This window comes from Gossypium raimondii, chromosome 8 (assembly GCF_025698545.1).
Source record: "Gossypium raimondii isolate GPD5lz chromosome 8, ASM2569854v1, whole genome shotgun sequence".
Taxonomy (NCBI): domain Eukaryota; kingdom Viridiplantae; phylum Streptophyta; class Magnoliopsida; order Malvales; family Malvaceae; genus Gossypium; species Gossypium raimondii.
The window spans coordinates 12,472,535-12,483,870 of record NC_068572.1 but is presented as its reverse complement, the minus strand read 5'-3'; the positions used below and the strand labels follow the sequence as shown (position 1 = coordinate 12,483,870).

Here is an 11,336-nt window from a genome sequence, read left to right as displayed (position 1 = left end):
ATGACAATAAAGCTTAAAGTCTACACGTTTCATGAGATCTATAATACTTTTATCTATGGAAATTCCATGAGATCCATTCTAAACCTACGATTGAAATTAAAAGAGTAAAAAATTAACATTAAATCACCATCGATCATGCCAAATAAGATTTCCTTTGAAAAATTTGAGTCTACCTTTCAAGAAAGTCTACGTGTTTCAATACCAAATAAGAGTTACAGTTGTGGAAGAAAATACAAATCTTCTCATTTTCGATAATGGGTTGGACAGCTTCAATGTTACTTACCAACACAGTTTTGAGTTTTCGACGTGATTTCAAATTTTAGACTATGTTTATTAAAAAAAATATCAAAGATGATGGTGAAGGAAGTAGTAACAAAAAGGGGTAGAAAAAATTGGTGGGTAATACAAAATGACAGACAAGAAAATGAAAGGAACAACAGAAGGAAAAATGTTTACCTGACCTTGGATGAAGGGGACGAATTCCGGAGTCGAAGGAAGTAAGAAATGGCTGCCGTTTGAGTGTTTTTGAAGTGAGAATTTGGTGATGGTAAGATAGGGTTTTCAAGCAACGAATGGGTAAATGGTGAAGAGGGAAAGGAATATAAATAAAAAAATATCCCGAAATGGAATACACTCGTAATAGGGTATACCATTGAACCAAACATCTGTTTATGTGGGCCTGCAGAATAGGCTTGTAATGGCATAGCCATTACCTTTAACCAAACATCCCCTGAAGGAAAAATTCATGGATTCGTTTTGTTTAACAAAACTTTGTCCCCAACTTTTAATTGGTTCATTCTCTTTACAAACACATCATGGCGTTGCTTTGTTACTTCTTTTTGCTTTCTCGGTTTCTCCTCAACCTTCGATCACCATTAATCTAGCTCGTCGAGTTACACCATTTGCTCTTTACTTGTCCATCGGGTTCTATCACTTTGAATAAAAATATGGCTCCAACACGTTTTCATGAGGGATTTCCTACAAAGAACGTTGAGCCATATGATTATTAACATTAATAGAACAATTAGTATCATCTTGCTCGCTAGGGGATCTCACAAAATCACGTGCTTGAAAAGTAATCTTTTCATCACCTACACGAAGCACAAGTTCAGCAGTACCCACATCAATAATAGTTGTAGTAGTGACTAAAAAGAGTTAACCTAAAATCATAGGTACCTCAATATCCTCATCCATGTCCAATACAACAAAATCAACAGGAAATATAAATTTATCGACTTTCACAAGTACATCCTCAATAATACCCCTGGGATATCTAATTGATCTATCTGTTAATTGATTACTCATCCTAGTGCATTTGGGTTCCCGAAGACCAAGTTGTTTAAACATCATTTGGGTTCCCGAAGACCAAGTTGTTTAAACATCATATAAGGCATAACATTTATACAAGCTCCCAAATCAGCCAAAGCACTTTCAACATTTAAACTACCAATGAGAAAAGGAATAGTAAAACTCCCTAGATCTTTAAGTTTGTTGGGTAGTTTGTTTTGGATAATGACCGAGAAAATTGCATTGAGCTCCACAGTCGATAAGTTGTCTAACTTCCTTTTCTTTGTTAACAGCTCCTTTAAAAAATTTACATACTTTAGCATCTGTAAAAGGGCTTCAACAAAAGGTAAGTTAATATGCAGCTTTTTTAAAAGTTCAAGAAATTTACCATATTGTTCGTTTGTGCAGTCTCTCTTCAATGTTGTCAGATATGGAATCCGTGGTTTGTATTCTCTAATTACTGCCTTATGCTCTTTCTTAGCTTCCCCAACCTCATCAATTTTCACTACAGCTTCTAGCTTTGGATTCTGTTCAAGCTTGACTAACCCTTCCACGCTTTGAATAGTGATTGCATGGACTCGCTTCTTTGGGTTAGTCTCAATGTTGCTAGGTAAGCTCCCTTGTGGTCTTTTCGAAACAAGTTTGACAAGATGACCAATTTGATTTTCAAGCCTTTGAATCGATGCTTGCTAATTTTTCAGAGTTTTCTTAGTGTTTTAAAATCAATTTTTTGGCACCGAAATAAATTTAGCCAACATCTCCTTAAGGTTCGACTTCTTCTCTTGCTGATAAGATTGCTGAAAACTAGAAAGGGGTTGTAACCTTTGATTTCCTTGACCACCCTAAGAGAAATTTGGATGGTTCCTCCAACCTGCCTTATAGTTATTGCTATAAATGTTATTTTGAGGTCTAAAATTATTACCCAAAATGTCAACTTGCTCATGCTCCATTTTAGACTTTAAGAGTGAATATTCTAGATTAATCATCTCCACTCTATTCGCATCGCATTGCATCACTAGATTTACTTGATTAGAAAAATTCAAACCATCAAATATTTTATTCAGCATTTCCACTTGGCTTTCCAACATAGCAACTGCATCTATATTCAAAACATCAGCTGCTTTCATCAGTTTTGTTCTCATGACTTGCCATTGATAGTTATTTAGTGTTATTTCTTTAATAAACTCTTGAGCTTCCTCTGGTGTTGTATTATTCAGTGTTCCACCAGTTGCTACATCAATTAATTTCCTAGTTGAAGGATTCAAACCGTTGTAGAAAGTTTGAACTTGTAACCACAAAGGTAACCCATGATGAGGGCACCTTCTTAAAAGGTCCTTAAGTCTCTCCCATGTATCATAAAGAGTTTCAATATCAAACTAAACAAGCGAAGAGATGTCATTCATTAACTTAGCTATTTTTACCGGTGGAAAATATTTTAACAAAAAAAATTTCAGTCATTAGCGCCCAAGTAGTGATAGAACCTAGTGACAATGAATTTAACCAATGTTTTGCTTTGTTCCTCTATGAGAATGGGAACAACCGTAAGCATATGGCATCATTAGTAATGCCATTGATCTTGAAAGTGTCGCAAATCTTTAAAAAGTTGGACAAATAAGCATTCGAATATTCATCTTGCAAACCATCAAACTGAACATATTGTTGCATTATCTAAATGATGTTCAGCTTGATCTCAAAATTGTTTGCATTAACAATCGGTCTAACAATACTTGATTCAACCCCAATTAGACTTGGCTTAGCATAATCATACATAGTCCAAAGGGCAAAACGTGATGAGGTAGCTAATTATTTTGATTATAACCCATCTCCACAATAATATCATTTTCCTCTTGATCGTCTACATATTCTGTTGACTTTGCATTGCTTTTCTAACCTCTCTATGATTTCTTCGAGCAGTCTTTTCAATCTCACTATCAAAAAGTAATGGATCCAATGGGTTTCTTCTAGTCATAAACCAAAAGAACCTGTCAGAAACAAACAAATAAACAATTAGAATATAAAAATTAAATTAAAAACAAAAATATTAAAATTAAAATAAAAAATTACTAAATTAATAGAAATAAAGTTTTCCTAATATTTTAGTCTCCAGCAACGGCACCAAAAACTTGATGTCCACGAAACCAACTAAAAATTCGAGAAAGACAATTGCACCTATCAATTAATAGTATAGCTACGGTAAGAAAAGATATCGTTCCCACAGGTTTCTATTACGGCAAGCAAAGAACGAATAAAGAAAACAAACGATTAACAACCAATAAGCAAAACAATACCTAGGAAAAAATCCACCTATACTTCATCTGTCACTCTCAATCTAAATTACGCAATTTCTTCACTTAGTATCTTGATCTTTAGAAATCCCTAAATTATGCTAATATCTCTATTCAAAACTAAGAGCAATTGACTCTAGGTTGATTAATTGAAATTACTTTCTAATTAAAACCTTAATTATCACATTAAATCGACCTATAATCCCCCAATTAGATTTGACTCTAATCCGATAGATTTATTTCGTCCTATTTCTAGGATTGCATGCAACTCCACTTAATTATGCTAGATTTACTCTTAAACAGGGTATATTCCTCCTCTAATTTAAGTACATCAAACATGGATTAATAGCCTAGAAATATTAAATCAAGAATTAAGCACACATAATTGAGAACAAGATCCAAGTATTTATTGCGTAAAAATAAAAATCAAATAACAAAATTCATCATATGGTTCATCTCCCCTAGGTATTTAGAAAATTAGTTCATAATCGTAAATAAAAATATCTCAAAGATAGTATAACCACAAGAAATAAAGAAATTCATAATAAACTTCAAAGTAATCAAAAGAAGATATTTAATCTTGAAGGAAATTTGCTTCAGATTCGGCTTCAATGGTGTTTTTCGAGTTCTTTTCTTGAATATTCTCTGACGGCTTCCTTCCCTCTTCTTATATTTGGTATATATATTGGTCTTAGAATGCCCTAAAAACCTAAAAATTATGTTTTTCCACGCGGTTGGAGTGCAGTTTGCAAAATCCACACGATCTGGCACAAGGCTGTGTGGCTCACACGGCCGTGTGTCCATCCCATGTGGAATGGCCCATCCGTATGGCTCCTGAAACTTGCTCTGAGTTTCCGATTTTCACTCCTTTTGCTCCCAAATTTTCTCTTAAGTATAAAAACATGAATTTAAAGGATTAAAAGCATAAAATTCACAATTTAACCTAGAATAATCACCCAAAATGTTTATGAACGGGATTAAAACATGTTACTTTTAGCACTTATCACTCTCCCTCTCGAAGGCCTAGCGTCGTCTTTTGCTACGATTGATAATACAATAAATAAAACAATATCATACTTCATTCAATTCACATCCAAATACAGAGCCTTACATATTTTTTTTAAATTTAGTCTCTTAACTTGGGATAAGCATATCTTTTTATATTTAGCTGCAAATCAAAATTTGATTTCACATTCTTTCATTAGGAGCCTATAATTTCTATTCCTAGCATAATTCCATGATAGGTTTTTAATTTATTCAATTTTGTCTCTAATGTAACAAAGTTTATTATCAAGATTTTTAAGCTTTACAATCTAGTCGTTTTCATAATCTAAGCTTAATATCTATCAAATTTAAGCCTAATTCATCTATTTATCTACAATGAAAACTAGCTAAAACTTTAAAATTTTATCAAATTGGTATATGGGCTAGCTAAATCAAGCTCCCATGACCATAAATCCATAAAAATTTTATGAATTTAGCTTTGTTGCCTTGAATTTTGGCATAGTCGAATCTATTCTTCAACAATGGAGTTCTCTTTTCTTTTTTTTTTCTTTTTGGGATGGTGGAAGAAGATGAGTTGTCATTTTTCTTTCCACCAAGACATTATATATATTATAATTAACCTTAAGTAATTAGATTAATTAATGTTTATTATATTATTTTAATTATTAATTCAAACTAAATGGAATAATCATTATAATCCATCAACCACATAACAAAATGGTTTATTAATAATTTAAGCCTTTTGAATAATTTCCATTTAGGCCCCCAAGCCTTTTCTTAATTAAAATTCTATAGCGATTGAGCTTTTACAATTTAGTACCTGATCTTTAATTAACTACTTTTTCGGCTAAATTATTTAACTGAACTTTATTATATTTTTATACTAATTCCATAAATATTCCTATTTTATATTTACAGACTCGATTTATGAAAATAAGGCTCCAAAACCGCATTTTCCAACACCGCTGGAATTCAGGTTGTTACAACTTGGGTCTTGTCCAATCTACTTCAATACCCACTGCAATGGTATCTCCCCATTTGAACTTGATAGACGACGTATTAGTCTTTTAATCGATTTGCTCAATTTCGATTAGACTAAGGACGTGTTTAGATTATCTACTAACATAAGCTTTTCGTATTACAATCCGACCATGTAATGCCGCTTAATATTAAATTAAATGTTAGATAATCAATGAGCTAAAATTTACTTTCATTTTGCTTTGAATTCAATAACTGTTGAAGACAATATACAAATGATATTGATGGATGTTTATTAAATTAATTTGTTCGAAAAATTACAAGTACATAGATGAAATTACTACACTAAGGAAACTAGATCTCATCAATTAATACATTTAAAAAGGTGTAATATAGCCTCTTCTATTAACATCATATTTATGATGTGAAGATTCATTCACCTTATCACATACAAATTTGCAACACCTTTATCAATATTCAAATGCCAATTTAGCTTTTGCCCCTATTAATCAAACTAGGGAAATGGTTCCATAGATAACCTCGAACTCACCACAAATATGCATAAGCACCATAAATGATAACAATATTGTGGTGCATGTCATAACACGACTTCCAACCTAACACACCAATAAATGGGGGCAAGCACCAAATACAGTACTCCTTGGTGCTATCAGCAATCCCACATAAACATAAATATTTTAAGAGCTCTATTACCGTATGGTATGCCAACCATACCAAAGTGATTTTTAAAATTGCTTAATAGAGTCATTTTATAATTAAAGCATGTTTAAGAAACTTAACAAGCATCTCACCATTCATAGAATCAACAGTAATACATTAGCATCATTTAACACAACAAACATGATTTTAAGCCTCCAATACCATAAGTCACAAAACAAGCAGTGCATTAAGCTTCCGTCACCTCAAGTAATTTAATTTTTTAATCCAACATACCAAACCTAAGAAATTAATTTAATCAAACATATAAAGTAAATTGGAAATCTGGAGAGCACAAATAGAAACACGATTAAGCTTTCGTCACTTTTTCCTTCCCGTTAGCCTTAAAGACTTCGGCCACCTCCTTAGCTTCAATTTCAATAGAAAAAAAAAATTCTAATTGAAATGATGCATCAAATGAAGCGAGACACTAACTTCGTTTCTTTTGCTATTAACCAAATATCTCAAGAACTCTTACATACACTTATCATATCTAAAACCTATTAATTTAATGTTAGCCTAAACCTATAAACGCACTCAACACTCGAAATGTATTTAGGGTTTAGATCAGAGTAAGGGTTGGTAGATTGTAGAATTGAAGGTTTAAGGTTAAAAAATAACATGGAGGGGTAAAACTCAACATTCGTTGTAATAGAACTTTAGGTTTGTGAAAAATTAAAGAGGAACGAGTACTTATAGGTTTTATAAAAAAAATCTAATTGAGAATTAGACAATTATGGGTGTTGAGTTCTTAAAATGTGATATTGTATTAATTAAGATTGTAACCGTAAAACTGATAATTAGGGGAACTCAACACCTGTGGGTGTTTTCTTGAATCAAATTCAGGAGGCTTGGACTAGAGTGAATTAGGAATACCTTAGCTAGGGGAGAAACTAAAAGGGGGCAAGCAAGGGTCCTATCCCCCAAAAAAAAAAAAAGAAAAAAGAAAAAGAAAAATACTCCTTTAGTTATTTGAGTATTTACTAAGTCTTAAAATTAATTTAATAGTAAAATTGCATTTCAACTCTTCTTAAAATTTAAAATTCAATTATGCTCTCTCAAAAAATAAAAATTCTATAGTTTATTTCCTTGAAGATTGTAAAATCTTACATTAATACAATGAAGAAATTACATTATTAGCTCTCTCAAAAATTATAATTCAATTTTGACCCTCCATAAAAATTATGAGTTTACCCTTGACCTTAACCTAAACTCGACACTTATTAGTATTGAGTTATTATTTATTTATTTATGACTTTTCTTTAAGATGATAGGTGATGATTATTAAATTGATATGCTACTTCAGTGCAATATTTATTCCCTTATCCTCATAGGCCTTGAATTATTAATATTAATTCAGTCATAATATACATATCAATTCATGATTACAACATCATAGCTACTAATGATTTGGCCTTGGAGCAATTTTTCCTTACCAAATTATTTTTGACCTAGGTTTATAATTATCTTCAGATAAATAGTAGTATCAAATTACGTTGGATTGCTAACAAGCTAAACACTTTGAGTATTTAGTTATTCATGCTTAATTATTACATCATAAAACAATGACCAAAGGGAAAAAAAATATGAATTAACGTTTGACTCATGAATTAATTAGTTGCCTATATTAAGCTTGCATTGTAAGGGACACCTGTATCTAATAACCAATCGTCTCCAAGCAAAAAGCTAGACACAGTAAAGTTAGTAGCGTCGGTTGCATTTATTACATGGTAACCAGACCAAGTGATCCTATTGGAAGTGTTAGAACCAGGTCCATTGTTGTTATATTCAGCATAGTATGACGTATTCAAGGCAAAATCTCCATTCCATTCTTTCCAACCAGCAGGGTTTATTAAACTGTCCATGAAATTCTGCATGTATACAGTCCTTGAGTACTCCTTCCATGGTCTCCCTAAATATGTTTTGAAAGTGGTATTGCTAGAGGCCAAATCATCAGCAGCCATGATGTTGCAATCATGAATTGATGTGCCTGTGTTTTGGTTTGGATCTGTCCGACCCTGTGCAGTGATGGCATTGAATTGCCCATTCATCGGTCGTCGAGGATATATGTTGCAGTTCTGAAAAACAACGGCAGCATTTCCAAATATGAAATCAACAGTACCATATATATCACATTCTCTATAAAACTGTCTTAAGGAATGAGTATATAGAGTATCTTGGTATCCTTCGAAACTGCAGCTATAGAATACTGACAAATCAGCCCCATTTCGAACTGCAACGGCTTGATGCTTGATTGCTCCAGCCGTGTTTTGAAAAGTCATGTTTACCGCAATAAAATTTGGAGCCACCACAGCTGTAATATTAAGCCAACTCTATCAGATTAAAGTTAATGTAATTACTTCAAATAGTTTTTTTTTTTTTTAAATTAAAACTTACCAAAAGTTGCAGAGTTAAATGTTGTCCACCCATCAATTACGCTACGATTTCCAGTGATAATTGTCTGATTGATACCATCACCAATCATCATCAAGTATTTTTTGTTCTTAGCGATGGAAATGTACTCTTGATATACACCACCAGAGATGTAAATCAAGTAGAAACCATTTACACCATTGGTGTTGTTGGGAGCTGCAGTTATAGCATCATTAATGGTAGTAAAATTACCACTACCGTCTTGACACACTGTCACAATGTCACTCACCAATACCTCTTCATCAGTATCGTCAGTCGTTTGAAGAAGCTTTCTTCTGCTTACAGTCTCATAAATTGAGCGTGTTCGACTAGACATTTTTAGATGCAAACGTCCACGTTTGAAACCTCGTTGTTTGTTTCTAGGCTTCCATGTGGCCTTTCTCTTCTTCTTAGGAACCCATCCTTTAGTGAAAAGAGCTAAAGAAACACTATAAAGCTTTGTGTCATTTGACAGAGGAACTGAGAGGCCGTTCCTTATACTCCAAGTTGAGGCAATCGATTGTATGCCGTCTAAACAGGTCTGTTGGTTAGTTAGAATAGCGCTAAGAAAGGTTTGTATGTCATCAGCTTCTACCAGGGACAGAGTTGTACTAGTGCCATTGACAGTTTTAAATGAGCTCAAAAGGAAATCAATGTTTAGAACAGTTAAGAAGCGGCAATCTTGCAAAGCATGAATTGCGGATGTTGGTAACGAGGGTTGGTATTTTCTTAAATACTTATCCACTAGCTTGAGGAATTTTCGGGACTGTGATAGAGATTTGCGGATAGAGAATCGACCGTAGTTGTAGACATTGGTGGTGTGGTTAGGGAGCACAGCTCTGCAATAAGATGGGTTTGGAGTGGACTTGCAAATTGTTCTTGCTGAGACAGGAGCCGAAGGAGGAACACCTGCAAAAGAAGGAGAAAGGAAGAAAGGAACAAGAAAGAATAGACATAATGTTAGAAGAGAGCAGAGCTGGGCCATTGCTTTTAATTTTTATCTTCGTGGAGTAGGTGTATTTAAAGGGGAGAAAGACCGCTAGGCAGTTTTTGAGGGTAAAGTAAGCCATTTGATTTATAAATTGATTTCAAATGCAAAGACTTTATTTAAAAAAGACTTTGTATTTCTCGGGTTTGATGTCCTAATTTTCAGATCCATCAGCAGAACGTCAAGCTAGCTGTTACGCAATTTTTCAATATTACCACTACCATAAAAGTCAAAACATAATGTAGCTTATTTCTGGGTCATGCGATATCCTAGTTGCCTAATTTCCATGCACGATCGTGGGAAATGTTTAGGAGTTTTTAATTAGCTAATTGCCCCATTGGATTCATTATCTAAGTAAAAAACTCAGCACTAGAAATAAAAATTTAAGAAATATAGAATAATATTGCCTATATAACATCAGTTTAATGACAAGCAAAAGATTGAAAGTTTTGAAGTTTTAGATTAAGCCTCACTAAAGTAATAATAGTTTATCGTCTAATTAAGTCATCAAACAAGAGCCACCTTTCATCATTAAACGACTCATTTACTTTAGCTAAAAGACCCAACGCTGATGTCGCACTAAGTAGTGCATTCAAACTTGCCAAGTCTAGAAAAGTACTACACTTTTTCTTCCAAATTTGCTACACTTCTCCACTAGTATTTGCCACAAAGAGTGCGGTTAGGTTAATGACGGTGGATTTGGCAACCACGAAGGCAGAATGATTGGAAAATAGAATAAAATAAAGGAAAAAGCTATAATACACTGGAGTCAACACGCTCAAAAGATGTTATTCTACGTATGTTTTCGACTTAACATTAACAAAGTCAGGCAAAAGAATGTGGGTGATCGATTGATACCACAACTATAAGGAGACGAATATACATCAGGACAAAAACATCTATTGACTTGTGATCTCATTGAGATTAACTATTTTCTATCATTTACATGTTATCCTGGAGGATTATGATTAATATTAGCATAATTAATTGTCAAGTTTATCTTTAAAATAACTGTCAATAAGGCTAAAGTAATGCAAGTATGCTCGAGATCTGACTAGAATACGCGTTGCAGACTGCAGGGACCATGAGAACTGTTATGGAAATTTATGTTAATGCTAATTGTCAAAGCTTCTCATTATCAAGCAAGCCTTCGAACACATAACAATATTTCATAAATTTGCAAGTGGGTCTCGCGTAATTCGAAGAAAGAAACTTGCGACCCTGTTGAAAGCCCATGGAGGTCAATGCGGAAACATGTGCCGGAACAGCGAAGCAACTATATTTAGATTTATCAATGTTTCAGTTCTTACATTTATATAGCTTGAACATGTGCTGTGGAGACAACGAAACTTCCCCCAAAACTATATTCCAACGTGTATGAAACCAATACTATTATTAGGGTAAACTATACAAATGGTCATTAAATTTTAAAAATTTTTATTTTAAGCACTTAAAATTTTTTTTTTATAATTTAGACACCACGTTAATGTCCTAAGAGCATAAATAACATGCAAAAATTAGAGGTATGAGGAATTGACAACCATTTAAATCCCTTAACAACAATTTCTAGAAAAAAATAACCTATGCCTAAAACTTAAACCCCACAAATATAAAAACCATGAAATTTGTACAAAAATTTTAGGTTTACCATTACAGCTATTACA

The 11,336-nt window shown here is 33.2% G+C and overlaps 1 protein-coding gene and 1 non-coding gene across 2 annotated transcripts; one reads left to right on the top strand and one right to left on the bottom strand.

The window, feature by feature from the left end:
• The first annotated feature begins 2,589 nt into the window (after positions 1 to 2,589).
• Positions 2,590 to 2,696, top strand: LOC128032240 (small nucleolar RNA R71). Its single transcript, XR_008188368.1, has one exon. It is a non-coding gene; the product is annotated as a small nucleolar RNA R71 (small nucleolar RNA).
• A 5,077-nt stretch (positions 2,697 to 7,773) lies between these two features.
• On the bottom strand, positions 7,774 to 9,715 carry LOC105790840 (probable pectinesterase/pectinesterase inhibitor 7). The gene is made up of 2 exons (XM_012618622.2): positions 8,670 to 9,715; positions 7,774 to 8,586 (listed from the first exon to the last, which is right to left on the bottom strand). Exons 1-2 carry the CDS (start codon positions 9,667 to 9,669, stop codon positions 7,895 to 7,897), a joined length of 1,692 nt encoding a protein of 563 aa, XP_012474076.1. The 5' UTR covers positions 9,670 to 9,715; the 3' UTR covers positions 7,774 to 7,894.
• Positions 9,716 to 11,336: the final 1,621 nt, after the last annotated feature.

Excerpts from the sequence above, each read along its gene's own strand:
- LOC105790840 (XM_012618622.2), bottom strand. The coding sequence starts at position 9,669 with ATGGCCCAGCTCTGCTCTCTTCTAACATTATGTCTATTCTTTCTTGTT. Across the intron at positions 8,587-8,669 it reads ATTTAACTCTGCAACTTTTG|CTGTGGTGGCTCCAAATTTT; the intron begins GTAAGTTTTAAT and ends TTAATATTACAG.